Source organism: Rhipicephalus microplus, chromosome 6, assembly GCF_043290135.1.
Source record: "Rhipicephalus microplus isolate Deutch F79 chromosome 6, USDA_Rmic, whole genome shotgun sequence".
Lineage (NCBI taxonomy): Eukaryota > Metazoa > Arthropoda > Arachnida > Ixodida > Ixodidae > Rhipicephalus > Rhipicephalus microplus.
In genome coordinates this window covers 195,883,546-195,903,596 of record NC_134705.1, presented here as the reverse complement: position 1 = coordinate 195,903,596, position 20,051 = coordinate 195,883,546, and the positions used below count along the sequence as shown (strand labels likewise).

The following is a 20,051-nucleotide window of genomic DNA, read 5'->3' as shown; positions in this document are numbered from 1 at the left end:
TTAAACCTCGATTTTCTCTGCAATCAATGAACTTATGATAGTGAAACATATCGCATTCTCAGAGTGCACTTTACCAATCTAAACTGTTATTGTTTCTCTTTAGCGTCCCTCTGTATAACCGAACAACTTCCTAGAGTTTCATCTAACCTTTCGTGAGCTGAACTTTGTATCCCCAGTGCGTTACTTTCCTCCCAATTTTTAGCCCGGCAAACTTTTCTTTAAGCACAAACCAAAAACTGAAGTACGATTCCATTAGACGGTATCGCACTGTCGCGTCAGGGCGTGTTCATACAAGCTGTGCGTCACATAAAGCTATCGCGGCCGGCTTTTTCTGGAGATACGAAGTAACCGAACGAAACTATAACCCACTGACTCGCATGCAGCTCGCCAGGGAAACCACCAGCATAGATAAATAGATAAATATGTGGGGTTTAACGTCCCAAAACCACCACATGATTACGAGAGACGCCGTAGCGGAGGGATCCGGAAATTTTGACCACCTGGGGTTCTTTAATGGGTAACCACCAGCAGATATATACACGAGCTAAAGCCCAGTGGTCTAACCAGCACAAGTCTCACAGCGACGGAAACATATATATAGAGCCGGTTCCACGAATAAGAAAAGAAATCAAACAAAGCAGTCAGAGCAGACCGGTTTACTTCCCTCTCCGCGTTATATTTACGACGCCCTTATCTCCATACAAAAAAAAAGAACAAAAAGATAAGGGAAAAGCTTCGAATATGTATACTAAACACAGCGAGGCCATCAGATAGCGTACGTCGCGAATACAGTATATGCGTATTTTTAGGGAAACGATGTAGACACCTTGGCGCGTGTTTGACGGAATGCAAGGCAAGACCCAAATCACTGCTGTTACACACACGGACTTGTAGCCGGTTTTAAGACTGGGGAGGATAAAAAAAAAACAAAACAAAGATGCCGGATTGGAAACTTTCGCTGCCCATACCTGGCAAAACTGAAGCCACGTTTTGAACATCATAAACACGTTCTTTTCGGGTGGTGCTTGCAAAGAGGTAAAGTGGTTCTCTCGTGTGCAAACACCAGGCGAATGATAAAAATAAGGGATTTCCGGTCAGGACGGAAGCATGCTGTCGAGAAAGAGTACTGGTGATGGGCTGATCTCGAACGAAACTTGCCTACGTGGAGGAATCTCAAGGAAATTAACTCGTAACGCACAGGCACACACGTCGGGCAGTATCTACGGTCCCGAAAGATTGGGCATGTTAAACTTGTAGGGGTGTGTGAACCCAGAGTGGGTTTCGTGCAAACGTAGCTGGCTATGGGATGCACACAAAACAGCGTGCCCATGATCGAGCGCCGCGCTGACACCTGTTTTCAACGATGACTTCTCGGACGCTAAAATTCACTGCTTAGACAAGGACGTCAGTCATTGCACTCCCGCGCAAGTCTGCCCCCTCTTTCTGTTGAAAATGTCGGCTATAAGAGAGAGAGAGAGAGAGAGAGAGAGAGAGCGCTCGCAAGGATCGTGGCGGCCAATGAAAACGCGAGGCGCAGGTGGCGGTCGGTTGCTTACACGAAAACCAAAGGCGCGTATCGCATGCAGAGGCGCGATGCGCAGTGGACTGACGCCGCATCGACCACTTGCATCATCTAATAATCATCATTATCTTCTTTATCTTCATCTTCTTCTTCATCATTATTGTTATCTTCTTTATCTTCATCATCATCATCATCATCGTCGTCGTCGTCGTCGTCGTCAGCTTGATTACGCCCACTGCAGGGCAAAGGCCTCTCCCATGATCTGCTAATCAGCCCGGTCTTGGGCTTGCTGCTGCCACGTTATATTCCGCGAACTTCCTAATCTCATCGGCCCACCAACCTTTCTGTCCACACCCGCTTGCCTCGTCTGGGAGTCCAGTGAGTTACCCTCAATGACCAGCGGTTATCCTGCCCATACGCACTGCGTGGCCGGCCCACGTCCATTTCTGCTCGTAAATTTCGACTATGATATATCCATAACCCCGGTTTGTTTCCTGACCCACTCTGCTGCTCTCTTCTTGTCTCTTAAGGTTACACCCGTCATTTTTTATTTCTATCGCTCGCTACGTCAGCGTGTTGCAACTCAATACTGGACACCACTTTTACACTCCACAACGCTTCTCTCAGACCACAATGACCGTCTGGCGACGCGTCGCTAGTTGAAAAGCTATTTCTCACTGTCGAACGCGCGCAGTCAAATATGGCGCAATGGAAAGGGTACGGCCAATCAAAGTAAAGAAATAAATAAAAAACGCACCGCCTGAAGCAAATCGATGATCGGCAAGTGTCGCCAAGTAAGTGCACCGCCCGCCCAGCCAGCCAGACCCACGGCGCAATCCCGTACATGTGGCGTCATCACACTTGGGTTTCCACGCAATGCGTCGCGAATTCAGAATAAAAAAAAAAAGCGCTCGCGACGATGGTGCAATACACCAGAAAAAGGGTCGGTTGTCAATAAAACCGACAGCCTTCTTTCAGAGTCCGCGATTACGTCAGTTCCGGAGCTGCGACGCAGATCCCCCTATACCCTCACCCGTCCAGTCGCCTTCCTCTCCATACATGGCGAAGTGCAAGACCGCCCCGCCGACGTTCTGTAACGTGTATTGAAGTATACGTGTTTACCCAACCTCTAGAAAGATGCCTGAGGAATGGCTGGCGCTCCCAGCGGAGTTGGCCTGCCTTCAGTCTTAAACAAGCTCCGCGCGGTGGCGCTCGTGACCGACACTATTATCACGGCGACGGGCGGTACCAGCCAACGTTTCTAGACTAGAAACGTTGGTACCAGCTAAGCGTTTTTCATCTGCGGCCCATAGGGGCGCGTCAGTCGAGAGTTGTTCGAGACCTGCAACTGTGCACCACTGTTTCGGAGGCTATGCAAAGTGTTGCGTTGTTGCACCGTCCGCCACAAGTGACGCTAGCGACCGAGAACAATTTCAAGTTGAAGGAGGGAAAGGGTGTGGCAGCTGTTTTTTTTTTCTCATGCGGCAGGCATCTTCCTAGAGGAGGCGTTGGTTTATCGCAGAGCAGCCAGGAACGCGTGCGACGGGTCGCGACCGACGCAGGCGTTCTAGGCGATCATACGTCACCCGGCGGGAAGCCGGAGACAACGCGGCGAAATTCTGTCGGAGAGATAACGGATTCTTCTTTTTCCCGGGATGTTAACGTCGCCGCTGTAGCCCCGCAGGCAGGCAGGAGGAACCCGACCGACGATCGGCCGAAAAGAACGCGCTGAACGCCTGCGACGGTGTATGCGCAGATCGCGATCAACGCGAAGCCCACTTGTTGAGCGTCGTTTCAAGGTTCGACATCGCGGCAGAACGCGAACAGAACCGAACCGGACCTTGCTTCTGATTCATTTATACTCAGTTGCTCGAGCAACGTACAAGTACTGCTATCCATGCAATACTCGGGTTCCGCTCATTCCTGCAACCTGTCTTCAATTTTTTGTGTTTTTTTTTTGTTTTCGGTACTTCTTGCCACCAGATAACTGTTAATAAGACCACGAGCCATTTGCCACCCTAAAGGCCTATATTTGGTGGTAGTGGTTAGAAGATGAGAAAAGGCACCTAATTTCTGCAACCCGGTCGGGAGCACGGCGCAGTGCCTAGGCATATATTTCCAGCAAGCCCATAAGCATGGGAGGCTCCCAAAATTTAGATGGAAGGGGTACTTTACTAAGAAAAAAATTTTAAAAGAGGTTCTTCAAGGCCTTCAACAAGTGGACACTCCCTGAAAAAAAAAATCATGGCTACGAGTCTGACCTCGAGTGCTTTCTAACAAAGAACTGTAATAGTGTTTTTTTTTTCTTTCGTTTTTTTGCCTTCCTGTATTTCTAGACGAGTCACAAGCATAAAGGCGGGCACACACAGGAGTAAGCGGAAGGGGTAGAAGTGCGCGCACCCCCCCCCCCCCTCATATCCATATGAAGGGGGGCAATCAGTCTGCCTCCATACATTTCCTCAATGGGACCTGGTCACAGTCATTGTTTAAAAGTTCGGCAATGTGGACACGTGGGCGAATGACACTTCGCGCTGCCTTCCAAGAACAGTTTAAGGCCTATCTGCACGTATCCGTTGAAGCGCGCCAGCGTGTGGGTTTTTGCTTGCTTTTTTACACGGCGCCGCGCCCTCTATGGAGAGAGCGGGTAACTTCGCGTAGGCATGCGCACTCTCTCCCTTTCCCCATAGGAAGAGGGCGCGTCGGCGCGTCAAAAAGCCGCGCGCTGCAACGCGCACGTGTGGTCAGGCCTTCACGCTTTTACCCTCAGCAAGGTAGGGACCAAATGCAGGCCAGGTAATTGTGAGCAGCACCCTTCTTCATAACTCATGCACCCACTGCGATGGGGATGGGTTGCAGGGGTGACCCCCCCTCCCCCGTCGTAAGTGTAGAAAGCTGCACAACCCCGTGGTAGCAAGATTGATTGATATGTGGGGTTTAACGTCACAAAACCACCATATGATTGTGAGAGACGCCGTATAGTGGAGGACTCCGGAAATTTCAACCACCTGGGGTTCTTTAACGTGCACCCAAATCTGAGCACACGGGCCTACAACATTTCCGCCTCCATCGGAAATGCAGCCGCCGCAGCCGGGATTTGATCCCGCGACCTGCAGGTCAGCAGCCGAGTACCTTAGCCGCTAGACCACCGCGGCGGGGCAACCCTGTGGTAGCAAGAGTGAAATGGACTGCTCTACCCGCACCAGTCGTCAAAATTCTTACCTGAACCGTGAATCACCACTGCCTTTCCTTTTCTGTCTTTTCCTCATACACGAGATATCGCCCAACGACCCTACAGGAGTGAACGAATAACGAAAGAAAATGCCACGAACCCACAACCCAGTGACGACGCAACCTGGATTCGACGGAGAAACGTGCGTCGATGGAGACCGGACGGTGAACGAAATAAGAGACTCTCGTAAAAAATAATAATAGAAAGATTAATTACTGGGGGTGTTACGCGAGTTGAGAACCACGATATGTGATTATGAGGCACACCGTTGCGGGGCGCACTCCGGATCAGTTTCGATCACCTGGGTATCCTTGAAGTGCCGCTAAAGCTAAACACACACGGACGTTCTTTGAATTTCGCCCCCGATCGAAATGCAGCCGCCCTGGCCGGGAGTCGAACCCGCGCCCTCGAGTAACCCTCGAGCAATGCACAGCGACACCTTACCTGCATATGCTAAGCTACAGAGACGGGCAAAACAAGAGCTTCGCATAACGCTGTCTTTTTCCAGGCAGACATATACGCGAGACGGCAGACAGAGCTTTTAGCTGCACCGATTGAATAAAGGGGGGAAAAAAACAAAAAAAAAACAATGTCCTCGAACAGTACTCGCGTGGGGAAAACCTGCCCGCTGCGCGCTTTCGCGGAATTGCGAACTTTGTTAAATAGTTACCGCCGTCTTAATTCACTGCGAGTAAACACTTACAAGGATATTCGAGATACGGAATAAGAACTACCAGAAACCGCACAGACGTTATTAGAGCTAACAAGTTAAGAAAAAAACAGGGGAAAGGAAACTTGCGCTAACTTCGAAGGACTGTGTACTAACGCCGACTGTGGTGACTTCGGGTAGCACTATACCTCTTTTCTATGCAGGCATTGCAATTTTTTTTTTGTAACCACTTTCTAAAGGATGTACGCAATTCTACGTGCACGTTGTACTCAGCCGTACGCTTCATCGCGATGCAATCCTTCGAATTATAATCAATCAATCAATCAATCAATCAACCAAAGAACTTTATTTTCGCCAAAAACAAAAACATTGGGGTCAGGGGCCCTCAAGCTGTTCTATCAGTTTTCACCGGTCCTCCCCGCAACGTACTCGTGCTGCGCAATAAAATTTGAATTCGAAGCAAAACAAGAGGACTTTCTCCTTGAACTTGTCAGTCGAATCCGTAAGGGACGCTCGAGTTTCTTTTTCGTCTGTATCTCTGCCTGTCTGACGCACCTCCATTTCTTCATTGAAACGGCATACGGGGGGGAAATCCCTTTGTATATGCATGGGAGCCGATTGAACGCGCGTCACGGTTATACAAAGAGTCGGGCGACGGGGGTTTGTTGCACCGGCGGGATGTAAATAGAACACGCGTGTGGTGGCGATGATGGCGTGCAGGAAGCGCGAACAGTTCGCGTCGTCTCGCACCCAAACACAGTCGCACTGAGTCAGCAACGCTCCAAGTTCAGCGACGTCGCTCACATTATGTAGTAATCAATGCAAAGGTAAACGATATCTTCACGAGGGGACTTCGCAATAGTGTGATAGAAGACTACACTGAAGAAATCTACGCATCTCCACGAAGTGAACCTTGACGAGTGGGCGAAGCCCTTAGTATTGTGTGGGTGAGTAGCCCTACGTAATGTAAACAGAGTGAAAAATTTACACAAGAGCCGACCACAAAGCTCGGTCCTAAGGTTCATGTCCACGTTGAAGCCGCTGACTAATTGATTGATTGATTTGTGGGGTTTAACGTCCCAAAACCACCACATGATTATGAGAGACGCCGCAGTGGAGGGCTCCGGAAATTTCGACCACCTGGGGTTTTTTAACGTGCACCCAAATCTGAGCACACGGGCAAGCCGCTGACTAGTATAAAATATTTGTGCTTGTGGGTGTTATATATTGTTCGGTCACAACTATGTTTGATATTAGTCAACTGTTAAACCTTTCATTTTTTTTTTGTCTTGAAGCCCCGAATATTCCCGTGACTGTAACCGCGAACGGAAAGGGGTTCTGCTCTAAGGCGCTTTGCCCCTAAAAACCGAGGCGAGACGGTAGCAAAGGCTACAGCGTAGGTACGAGGGCGGAATGTCACGATAACCTTTTTTACCCCGTTCTCGTCTCTTTTAAATTATGAGCTGGAAGACTTCCACACACGGTCACAGCTTAAAGAAGCGTCAGCTTCGTCCTCCCAGCCATCGCTGTCCCTCCCACAGAGATCATTCGCATGAACACTCTATTCAACGGCGCTTACTTTTGTGACGTCAAGGGCTTCTCCAGCGTTTCAGAGAGTTGACCTTTCCACGCAGACGCACGCTATTGTTTTTTTGGTGAGAAATTTCAACGTTCCAGTCAATGTCGTCTGGAATTCTGATCATAGTGTTAAGCCAAATGTAACGTTTTGGGTGACAACAAAGAGCATTTAACTTATTATTAGTAGCAGTATTACATTACCCGAGAAAAGGTGGTATTTTCGGCTCTAGCGAGGAAAAAAAAAAAAACACACGGCGCTTGTGCGTAGTTTTTTTTTTTACCTCTTTCTGGGGCGTTCTGTGTCTGCACTGTTCATTTCAGTTCAGAAATTCTGATAATTTTTCAGAAAGCAGCAAAGCATCGTCGCGCATCTGCTGAGTAGGAACAATACGAAATAAACCGAAGCTAAAGCTAATAAAGGCCGAGAACTTTTCCTATACTCATAATCACTGAGCATGCGAATTCAAGACATGTATTTCATGCAAGAGTGTAAATTCACGAGTTTTTTTTTTGTGTATGTGTGTGAGAGAATGTAAACGGAGGTGTACATTATATAAGACTGTAAACTGACGTTTTATTTCATATGAGAGCGTAATCTGAGGTAAATATCAAAGAACAGTGTATATGGGGCTTTATTTCGCATAAAAGTGCGGAGATTAGTTTCCTGCATGCAACGCCGCCTAAAAACAGCCCAGCAAAGACGCAAAACCGAGAGCATCCATAATGTCAATGAGCGTGTTTTATTTCACCGAAACGTTATTTTCAACATCGTCATCGCCGAACTTGTAGTGAAGCAAAACTATCGGCAAATCGACTATCAATAGCATCGGTAGCATTTTTTAAACTATCGATTGTGTAAATAAACTTTCAATAGTACTATTATCGATAAGCAATCGTTAGTATTACCTACGAGATCAAACAATTCAAAACACAAGTTATAATTAGGCCTCACCGTATGTTTATTTTGCATTATCCTCAATGATACATCTCTTAGAATTTATGCCCATTCTTTCCTTTTTATTGTTGCTTTTCATGTTCATGTCACTTCATCACCATACATTTGAACTACTTTCTTTTTATCTTAGCACTGTTTTCATAAACTTTTTGTATTTCTTTCTTGTGATGTTATACCTATATGTTTATTTCATATTTGTTGTGCATCATTGACTGCCATTCCTGCTGCTTTGTCAACCTGTGAACGGGGTCAGGACCTCGTCAAGCTCTTGAGCTTTCAGTCCTGTCCTCCACCTTATCTAAAGGAAATAAAATGATTGATTGATTGATTGATTGATTTACAAACTATAATCAACACGGCGTGTGGCAGTAAACCCTTTCGCACACTGTTCGGTGTGCACACATTTTTACAAGCAATAAAAGACAGCTGAAAAAAAAAGACGAAGAAGAAAAAATCGATTTATTGTATCTCAGATGTAATATGGGCGTGCCAGTGACTAAATACTCTAATTCATTGGAAAGCACGGTACTTATCGCAACCGTGCGGTTTATCTTTCTTGGCGGAAGTAGCCTTTAGTTTTGCGGGATATGTGTCCCAAGACCCGCCGCGCAGCGGCACGACGTTGCGGGTTCGAATCCCGACCTGCTCGAGCACGACGTCGCAATTCATACGTGACGAATGATTATCAAGAATTCTCGCGTTCTTTTCCGACAACGCGATGCACGCGTAAGGTGGGTCCCATTTTGGTTGTTTAGTGCGAAGTGCCGCAAAAAAGCATCCACGTACGGCCTTGCCAATTACGAATTGTGAGTTATAGCGAAGAAGTGGTCCGTATAACGAAATAGCGGGTACAACGAAGCGGCCTGTACAAAGAACGATATATGTACCGTGTCCCGCTAGTTTCCTGTTTAAAAAAAAAATGTCGCTGTAATCGCATTACACGAAAAAACCTTGCTAAAGGCACTGTACAATGCTTTAAAGTTGTACTAACAGCATCGTCGTCACGGGGACACAATTTGTTAGGGCTTGAATTAAATACTTCCACGCCAAAAACCTTACACGCTACGTTGGCAAAAAAACTCGGCCGCGTTCTAAGCGATACAAACATCTTTGCTGGAAAATATTTCTGTCTTCACCGCAGTTGTTACTGTACAACAGGAATTTGGCTGCACTTGATCGACAGAGCGCGCCAGAGAAAAATTTAAATTTAGTTACTTCCAATTCTTAGGTCATGACCTATAGGCACAAAACACATCACATCGTTTTATATACTACCTTCACTTTCTTTCATAGTATGGTACGCGTTACTTTGGAAAAAGCTTTACTACTCTGACGTGCTTGTCAATCGCCAATCGTAATTCGAGATCGTGACTAAAGGATTTGTAAACGCCACCAAGATAAAAAAGAGGGGAAAAAGAGACATATACGTAAAACGACCACGCCTTTGCATTGCACCCGAAAGCCCCGTACAATTAAAAAAAAAAAAGAAAAACTGACACGCCGCGCCCGTCAAACACCTGACCTGTTGTGTCGCTGTGGGACTTTCGCCGGCGGCTGTACGCAAGCGCAATGAAACGGCACGGTCGTCGACTTAAATAACGTCACGCAGAACGTGACTGCACGTCGGATGCATTTTAAGTGGCAAGGCACGCTCTCTCTCTCTATTTTTTTTAATACGCCGAGCGAAACTCCCAACGGCATATCGTGCCGTGCTGAGACCAAAGAACCGACGCTAAACGATTCGCATAAGAGAGGCCTTGAAGAATCAGTTAAACATACAACAAAAAAGAGCCACGTCACGTAGAAAGTAAGTACACGACGATGACAATGCGACGTACGATATATATCGTGGCCGTCGCTCCAGCGTGACTGTCGTGTGCAACCATATTCTGACGTCCACGAGACAACAAACGAGGCCTACCAAACACATGTTTGTTTAAATACGAATATACAATAGCCACAGATTACAATGTACTTCGATTTCGTCGATTAGAAGCTATGCAGGACCCAGTAGACGCCATCGAAATTCTCTGACGTCACAGCGTTTGGTGCGGGAATCTGAAGGTGGCGCCTCCGTCCGCAGTTTCTGTTCGCGCGTTTTCTCGTTTACCAAGTCTCGTGTCGCGGTAAGAGTGGCGTTCTCGAGGTTGCGAAATTGTACTTTACTATGTAACACGAGAAAAAAAAGCGTTTTGCTCTTTAGTGTCACTTTAAAATCAAACGAAAGCACTTCAAAACCGTGCAGTCTATTCGCTCACGTATGCGGAGGGAGTCAAACACGCAATGCCAAAGGAACGAAAAAAAAAAAAGAAAAGTCCTATCTACGATGCGTCGAAATCGTGTCAGTACTCCTTTTACTAAACGTGGAAAAAACAAACAAAAATTAAACGCTACATTCCTTACTCATTACTGGTGTGTGCCTCTTCTAGTATAAAGGCAGACATACAAAACATCGAAGCGTTGTTGTGGCGCCTCAAATATGCGCAATAATCGCTTTTTTAATTGACAATCGCAGAACTATGAACGCTAAACCTTGAGCAATATTGGTGGGCGCTGCGAATGGGGGTCGGCCGTTTGGTGCCGTTTGACGCATCGTTGGGCGGACAAACAGACAAATGTACAGACGGACAGACCAAAATTTTTCCGTCGAAGGTCCCCAAGAAAGATTAGTATCGTCTTTAAAAAAGAGGGTGAATGAGGCGCAGACCTACCACATGAACAGGTGCTCGAGACACACACTGAACGTGTCAGGTCTTCGGCGATGTGTTATGCTGTGAACGGGACGTTCGCAAAAAAAAAAAAAAAAGCTCTCGACGTCTGAATTATTTGCAAGGCCATTCACCGCGTCACATGACCTTTATCTTTTTTTGTTGGAGCCGTTTCTCGAACGTACCAACGTGAGATCGCGGTCGAAAACAAACACAGCACGCACGCCTATTCTACGGGACAGCTACGTTTTCTGAGTGAATGATGATGAGTGGGGCGAAACGTCCGTCCGTCCATGTCTGTTCGTCCGTCCACTACACTACATACACTATGCGATGACAACACACGTCATCTTTCTGAGAAGACAATGGGTCAAATAACTTTACGAATACAAACCTAGCTTCTATGTTGCTCTAAAATGAGTGTTTCTTGCCTAGTTTTTTATCATTGCTTTGTTTTGTAATGCCTATTTTATTATTGCAAAAAGTGAGAATTCTGGTTGAAGTTGCTGCTGCTGTTATTGTTCGGGGAGGCGGGACCAGTCAAGCTGCCTATATGCAGTTTTTATCCCACCATCCTTGCTGTTTAAACATGTTTTGCATCTATGTGGTGATAAAGTTCCCTCAACCGACCAGAACTTCAATGGAGAAAAAAAAAACGTAATGATTGAAACCAAACCAACCTTCCTTGCTTAGTTCCCTGTTTGTTTCAATAAACCTTTGCCCCCCCCCCCACCCTCCCTCTATACCTGCAAGACCAAATCGTAGCATCGACTAATAAAACTGTGTTTGGAACATCTATAACAATTCTTATATTTTGCCTCACCCATTTCATGAAAAAGAAACTTTAAAAAATTTTCACTCGCTCCGTGACTAGAACGTGAAGTATCTCTGGCCAGCAAATTATTCGTCAGATATTTGGGCATCGAAATATGGTACCCTAAAGCACAACGAAGAACAACAGAGCAAAGTAAACAGAGAAGCATAGTAATAAACAATGTCACAGAATGATGTTCCTACGAAGTTAGCATAGATTTCCTTCGAAACTACATGCGACAAACACGCGGATGGTTTTTGCCTTTCGCTACAATCACTCATACACAAATTACTGTTTACATTAAGGCTAAAGGTGGACTCAACGATATTTCAGCAATGAAAGTCAGCATCCAAAAAAAAAAACCTAAGTCATGAAAAAAACGGCCGATTCACTTAGTGAAGTACAAAAAAAGCAGTGACAAGCAATCAACAGAAGAACAACAGTTGCTCATACACGCAGAGGCCTCTGACATGTACTCAAGCCACAATTTACAACAGCTGCCACACGTTCCCTCGCTCAATATTTCATTACACACACGAAGTGCGTTGCAGGCTGGTATCCCTGCTCCTTAAATTACGTTCTGTGGCATGAATGGTTTAACTGTTGCCCTAATTCTCAACTATCCCTCTTTTTATATATTTCAGTCTATTGTGAAAGGTTTACTTTAAAATTGATGACTGCAGAGAAAAAAAATGCAAGAAAAACATTTCCTGTATCTTACTTACAATACGGTTGTACTGCAAGTTCAATGTAGTTGCAGTACCTGTATATTAGGGATTAGCCTGCAACCTAAAATAAATTCTGAACTTTATTGTACCAAGTTTAATGCAGCTGATTGGCTATGTATTCTGCAAAATTCGTAACGGAATGTTGCCACTAGATTTCACTTATGTAGAGCTCTACCTTTTCCAGCTTTCAGTAATCTTATAGTTGAACTTGTACTTCAGTCTGGCTAAGCACGTTGGTGAGGCATAGATTTACACAACCAAAGTGAGTCTAGTCATAACAATGTGACCAACTAGTCCGACATAGTAGCAAAACAGCCATTTAGGCTAGTTGGTAGCAGTTCATTATGGTAGAGGATGGGCGCGGTACGCAACACGGACTCTACTCTAGCCTGTGTTACGTACAGCCCCTATCTTCTTCTATAATGAATAGTCTGACATGCCACCTTTCTGACGTATGTAGAAAACATTCATTTGCAAGGTGATCAAAGAAGCTGGAACCAGAAACAGACTTCATTTTCAAGTACATCTGGAGGTAATTAATTCAACTACATATGAAAGCGTGACAAGATATCCCATTCAGAGCCTAAATTATAACCTTTGACAATTCAACAAAAATAGAAAGACTGGTCAGCACAAAGTCTTTAAAAGTAGCTCGCTTACTTCAAGAACTGCAAATAGTGAGCGCTTATCCCTGCTGGTCAACAAATAAATATGACAAGAAACCAAGCAAAGCATAACAAGTGGTAGCATAACAAGTGGTTAAACATAAAATGAATAGCTTTCTACAGTAGTAAAGAGGGGGAAAAGGAAAGCAAAATTAGAGAGCCAACGCAGGTGTAGCCAATTTCCGATTAAAATTAAGAGAAAGATTGTTAAAGAAGTTTCATGGGCCATCGGCTGCATTAGGCAGATAACTGGCAATTCAGTCAGAAGCTTCGGTAGGAAGTGAGGCAAAATGCTGCCATTTAAAGGAAACAATAAGATGGCATGCCGGCACTACAATATTTTTATGAAAGACGCAGTCTGATATATCGATTACTGGGAGAGGCCTTTGTTTCACAATGCACGTAAAACGAGTTAAGCATGGCTCTTTCGTGCAGACGAACTTGGCCACGACGGAGCCCTTAGTATTGCGCAGGTGAATAGAAAAAGTTCTGAAAGCTAGCAACCGCAAAACAAATTGTGCCTTGGCGGGAACGTGTCCTGCTCTCACCACATTCGCAACACCAAACACGTACGCCGGAATTCCAACTGCCTGTACAAGTTTAAATGGCACGAAACTTCACTTGGAGGCAGGACAAATTTAAGGCTGTCAACAAAATGTTTAACAACAGCCAAGGTATATTGCAAATCAAATGCCATATATAGGGAGCAGGAATCTGTGCATACTGCGAATGCACCAATCGGCCCCATCAAGCACATGGTTGAAGTTCACTTGCAAAAGGTTGTGTTAAAAGTTACAAGGGTTTCAGACAAGGCAGCCGACATCTCGAAAGGTGGACCTATCTCTGTGTGAGTGACTAAGGCAGGTTCACCTATCAAGACTTCCTCCTGTTCATGCATTTGAAGCACATTCTTTTCCTGTTAGTCACCCCCCCCACCAACACACACACACACACTTATTATTTGTAAAAAGTAGCAGAAAAAGAATCATTCTTTTTTTCAAAAGCTTCAACTAAAAAGCGGAAGGGTATATGGAATATCTCCTGGTAGCCTACTTATCGGCGCAGTTATTGTTCCAGGTTCCTGCACCTCTTATCTCACTTTTCGGAATGAATGGATATCTACGGGGCTGGCAAACACATGACGACCTCGAAGTAGGCCGCTTGGTCATGACAAAGATATGTCTTCTGAACGTCGTACAGCTCAAAAGGCAAACGCGTGTTCTCACAAAGTACATATTTTCGGGGTGATGTGCCCGCACGTAGGCAAATACGTTAGATACGACAAAAAGTGCACACTTCAACAAAACTCTGGAATGTAGGCACATGAAACCATTTTACTCAGCAAATCTTCGCACGTGCAAAATCGTAGAGGTTTTATATTCCCCGTTTTTCATTAACCCCATAAGCATGACTTTTGAAATGTAAACAAACATTCAGCTGTTCTTGAAATGTGAACATACAAGACAAATGTGTATGATAAGCACAACTGAAGCAAGAAAATGTGGGGGATGTGTATATTGAAGCCCCACTAGTTGCAAAGCTTCAGGCCAAGCAGGAGTAGTCGATGACAAAGAATTTCTTTCATTTGCATTGTACTAACCTAGATGCATTATCTCTGCACATATGTGCAAGCCTACATAAAGTACCACGCTTGCTCCTGTCGATGATGCACCGTAACAATATTGCATCAGGGGGAAAAAAAAATTATAAAAATAATACCCAAAGCACAATTCATATGTCATGAAGTGGTTCCCACGGCTTGTGCCCTATCTTGAATAGTATGCATAAAAACAATCAAAGCAGAATTAGTTCGAAGGTAATATGCTTGAATATTTCTTCTTGGTCTCACTTTGTTTTGAAATGGGTTCCTTTTTAAATAAATGTCACCATGTTTTACATCAGGCACATCAGTTATGCAAGTTGGCGGATACCGTTCGTATGCTCGATGTGAAATGGTCTATGTTGTCACGTCTGACTGACAAAAACTGACCGAATTTACTATAGAATTTCAATGAGTCAATTCATGCTTTCCGAGACCTCAAGATGTAAAAAATGGGGTGAAAAAACTTGCGATTTCGTGCACCATTCACACGACTCGCTCTCAACTTCCAAAAAAGTCAAAGCGAGAATTATGACAGAACTGTGCATTCCAAATTAGCCAGAGGTTGAAAATACCGCACTCTCACTTTCATGCAATTATACAACAAAATGTACAATTATGTTTACTGTCAAACTTTTAGTTCCTTTAATGGTGAAGCATCAAACTTCTATGTTTAAAATAACTAATAAAATGCCCCACTTTTGCCCTCACATTCTACATGAGAATACCGAAAGAAAAAATTACATTGGTGAAGACGTGACTGATGCGATACAATGCATTCCTCTGGCAAGAAAGTACTAACAGCTCTAAACTATGGCTTCTCCTTTAAAATGAGACAGCAGAATGGCAGAAAAGAGGGTTACAACCTCTTTATAATGAAGCACACAAATAGACATCTAGCTTGGTTGTTCTAATCAGGTTTTGTCACATCTATTGCATTCTCTCTCTTTATTAAAATTCATATTTATATTGTGCTCTTACCTATGCCTATAAGAACTCCAGTTCAACCAATCTATACCCTGCCTCTCTCGTACCAATGTGCTTAAACGACGCTGGTACATCTTGCTCGCTCACCTGTCAATACTCCTTCTCTAAAAGATAAAGCAAGCTCCGACCTACTTGACGGACCACATCCGGAATGGCCAGCAACCATTCAAGTCAGGCACTGAGAAACAGCTCACCTATGGGCTCAGTTTAGAAACAAAACTTTCATTCGTGCAGCGAACAATTTCCTAACTTGGTTGGTCGGTTTGTCTCCGCAAAATGCATTTGCAATGGCATGCATTCACTCTCCTGTTCCTATTCAGGTTCTAATCCTGTTCTATATCTAAGCGCGGCCTCTGATACATTGTCCTTAAACATGCAATGTCATTCAAAATCTCGTGAAGCAAATGACGCAAATGCAACGAAATGCCTCAATGGCAAAATGATTACTATTGCCAAAGTGCTTGCCAATGTTATTTCCTGTCCTGTCATGAAATTTTCGTGCTTAATATTGAATATGCTTTCCTCAAATAAAGTTATTTTTCATCACAGCTACAGCCATCATTTATAGAAGTAAACACAAGCTCAGTTTACAGGTACAGGTGTGTAGTCTTGTTAAAAAGTTACCTTACCTATGTGGTTGCTTTCAAATTAATCCTACTGAACAGATGAACTTGTTCAGGGACCATTTCAAAGCGTTGAACACATACAATGCTAAACTAGTTTCAGTATTGGCAAGTGTGAGCTACCTAATGCTAGTGCCGACTGTCTCAAACAGTGGCTGTGTTTAATGACAGAATGGTGATGCGATACAATTACTACGCATGAAGAAATATTGAGAGGAATAGGCAAACTATTTCAATTTGATGTACAGATTGATGGCAAGAAGAAGATTGCAGTCGCAGGACTAGTCCAAGAAAGCACGTTAACGCGCTGGGCTACATCAAGTTTGTTCATACAAAAGCACAAATCTCATCTTGGCCCAATTCTTTTTCCAACTGCATGCTACTGGGGACATGAATATCAGGGTAAGCGACTTGAAATGGGAACAAGTTTGTGGCAGGCCTATGTTAATTCAAAATACGTGCACTGGTTTAATGTATCCATGCACTAGTTGCAGAAACAGCGATTTATCCGAGGTTAGTGCTCATTGTCTAAATGCACATGTAGGTAAACTATGTCGCTGTATTGCTAACCAGGTGGTGGGTTTAAACACAGCCAAGGGTACGACCTTGTAACGGTGACACGAATGACAGCGCTTAGGTCATGCAAGTGCGCCGACCGAGCCGGTACACCTGTTGCCCCACTTTCTTGAACTTTTGCCCAGAAACGTTTAGAGAACGAGACGGCGACAACCCCCTACCGCGTGAGACGGGCGGGCTCGTTAAGGACGTCTCGACCCGGGGCACCCCAGAGGGACAGCACACATACCTTTGCCAGCCTGGCCCGCTTGATGAGGTCGTTGAGTTTCCGTAGCGCCGCGTTCCGCGGCAACCCCTGGATGTCGTTGAAGAGGTCCTGCTCCTCGGCCTCGAACAGCTTGCGATTCGAGTCGTACCTCAGCGGCTGGTCCCAGAAGGAGCCGATGTAGACGCGCGCCACTTCGGGCGTGTTAAGAACCTTGCCCAGGGACCACATGAGCGCGCCGTAGACTCGCATCAGCTGCTGGTGGTCGACCATGTCGGCCTTGTTGAGCACGATCCGAATCTTGTCGTCGTGACCACGCAACGCCTCGATGCTGCGCCGGAACTCGTCCGAAATGTCCAGCTTGTGGGCGTCGAACAGCAGTATGATGCGGTCGACGCGCTCCGCGAACCACTCCAGCACTCCGGTGAAGTCGTAACCGCGGTCCACTCGCTGCTTCTCGCCGCTCAGTATTCCCGGCGTGTCGATGATGGTCATGTTCTGTAGCACGGGCGAGGACAACTGCGAGCACTGGAATCGGTTGAGGAACGCGTTGCCGAACTTGGCGAGCGGACGGAACTGCTTCTTGGGGTCGACCACGAGAGCGTTCCCCGGAATGACGCCCTCCTGGTCTCCGTACATGACGGCGATGAACCGGTCCGTCGTCGGTTCGGGACCGATCCGAATTCCCGGGAAGTCTCGCTCGAGCAGGTACCGGATGAACGTCGTCTTCCCCGTCGAGTACTGGCCGACCAGCAGGATCATGGGCTTCGACTCGAAGTCCGGGTCGTCCAGAGGCGGAGAGTGGAAGTCGTGGAACAGGTAGTGCTCCTCGAGCGGCAGTATCTTTGCCTTGTAGATCTTCTTCAGGCCCTCGACGACGGTGTTGTAGATTTCGGGGTGCCGCTTGCGGCCGTCATCGTTGTTCAGCCAGCTGAACATGTTGGCCGGCCACCACTATCGCAGCTGCTTTGCTGCCGCCCCAACAGGCTTGCTGCCACAGTTCGCTCCGCTGCTGCTGCCGCCCCTTCGAAGCGTGCGTCAACGTCACTTCCCCTTCCCCTCCATTTCTCTCACCGCCGAGAACGACGATGATGATGATAGTAGATACCGCCGATCGCCGGCAGACGCGCTCTCTTTCTCTCTTCCTTCTCCACCAGTTGCCCCACCCTTCGGCGAATTTATTTCTCTATGCTTCGCGCGTGCCTTTGGCCGCTGACGTCAGAGGAGCTGACGACGCCGACGTGGTGCCTGACGTTTGGCAGAAGGCGGCTGGCCGCCGAGACTCGCTCTTTACCAGCGAGAATTCGAGCGGACATCACGGCGTAGCGAGTTTTATGACACTGAAACGTAGTTTACCGTTCGGTTACCATGCCGACGGCACTGAGCTCGCACCTTTTGTGTGTGTTGTGTAGAGCATTCCTGTCCACGCACACACGCCCAGCCTAAACGAGAGCGGTCACTCGTGGTCAGGCCACGCATGACGTCAGCTGACGGGCATCTCTCTCTCCCTCTCGTCCCTCCATTTCTCGTGCATCTATAATTGTGCAGTCGCGCAGCCCAGTCAAAAGAGAAGGAAATAAAGGCTATCGCCCACTACCCGTGCTCGACATACGCCGATGTCACGTTCAACTCGCTCGTGAATACAACGACCCGAGTTCGGCTACCGTTTTCTTTTTTGTCCGACGATGGCGCGACATGGAACGCTTGTTGGTCGTGTGTCACGCATTTCTAAGAGGGAGGAGGGGTTTTTTCCTCCACCGCCTGTGCATGTCGAGCGCGAAAGCACACGTTATGGTGCGTGCGCCTCGCTCTCGAGCTGTATTTAAGCGACTGCCAAGCGAACGCTTCACTCAAAGCAGCTCAGCCTACGCCTAAGTCTGGCTGCAGGACTTTCGTACGCTCATTCGGCAATGAGGAAATTCGCGTTTGGTTTTGTACACTGCAATGTTTTACTCGCAGAGAAGCGATGAGGATGTAGCTAATTTATCAAATTATAGCGAAGAAAAAAACAGTACCAGATGGCGCCTGCACATATAACAGCCCTCTTCGTTATTAGTGGCGGAATAGTGTAAAACTTAATAACACCTTATCTAATTGACATCCTATGTGCTTCACTGTCCATGCTATGCCGTATTTGCTTAACTCCATTCATTTATCTGCAACACCTACTTTAAAGCCCAGACTATGAAAGAATAACCAGCCCAACTAAAAGCAGTTAAGAGTTCACCTGAGTGTTATAGTGGTTGCAATGCTTAATTGTTCACCCAAAAACCATGGGTTTGATCTCAGCCACGGCAGTCGCATTTAGAGCGGGGGTGGAATGTTAGAGGCCCGTGTACTGTGAAACATCGGTGCACGTTAAATACCAGGTGGTCGAAATATCCAGAACCCTCCACGACCCCGTCTTTCAAAATCATATAATGATTTTCAGATATAAAACCCCAGATATTATTGTTAGCAGCTTAAAAGAAGTTACATTGAGCCAACATTTCAGCCAGGGCAGCAACAGGCAATTGTTATTAACTGCTCAGTGTCGTCTTGAGGAAAGCAGGCCTCACTTTTTGTTGCAAACCTAGGTTTCAGCGAAATATTTTGTCTGGCCCCAGTTGATCACTTGGAAGGGTTTATTTTCCTGTGAAACGTTGTCACAACCTATAGATGCATTTGGTATATTTGGTTATGCACTGTTTTTATATTGCTTCTGTATCTGTAGGTGGCAATTTCAACAATGCATCAAGACGTGCAAAATTAACAGCATTGAAAAGCAGAGTCCGAATGAATTGTACTGAAATTTTGTATGTTAACCTATGAGCAGATTATAGAGTTCTGTTGCCTTCAAAGTTCTTAAAAGTCTGGTATAAACACCCTCGTAACCGCTGTGGTTACTTATGGGCGTGAGTTTTGTACTTTGTTGAAACGCGAAAGAGAAAAGCCGGATTCTCTCTAGATACGCTGCTGGCGTAGTTTTTGAGAATCTTGTGGACCACGAAAGGAACAAATATCTCAATCATAAGAGTGATCAATCCATTAACGTTCTTTTGGAGCATGATGGGATGAAATTAAACCTTTCACATCTTTATTATTGCCCAGTTCAAAACAAAAAGTAATGTTAGCTTAAGTGGGAAAGTAAGATAAAATAGAGGTCAGCTGTTCACGATATGGTTAGATATGATTATTCTAGAGCCTACAGG

At 45.7% G+C, this 20,051-nt stretch overlaps 1 protein-coding gene across 1 annotated transcript in view; it reads right to left on the bottom strand.

Annotated features, from left to right (window-relative positions):
• The window catches only part of Past1 (putative achaete scute target 1), a 46,196-nt gene extending 28,274 nt beyond the window's left edge, over nucleotides 1-17,922 (bottom strand). Inside the window, exon 1 of the mRNA XM_037418210.2 lies at nucleotides 16,885-17,922. Within this exon, the coding sequence (XP_037274107.2) occupies nucleotides 16,885-17,799 (915 nt within the window). The 5' untranslated portion in view covers nucleotides 17,800-17,922. The remainder of the gene's footprint in view (nucleotides 1-16,884) is intronic.
• Between the last annotated feature and the right edge of the window lie 2,129 nt (nucleotides 17,923-20,051).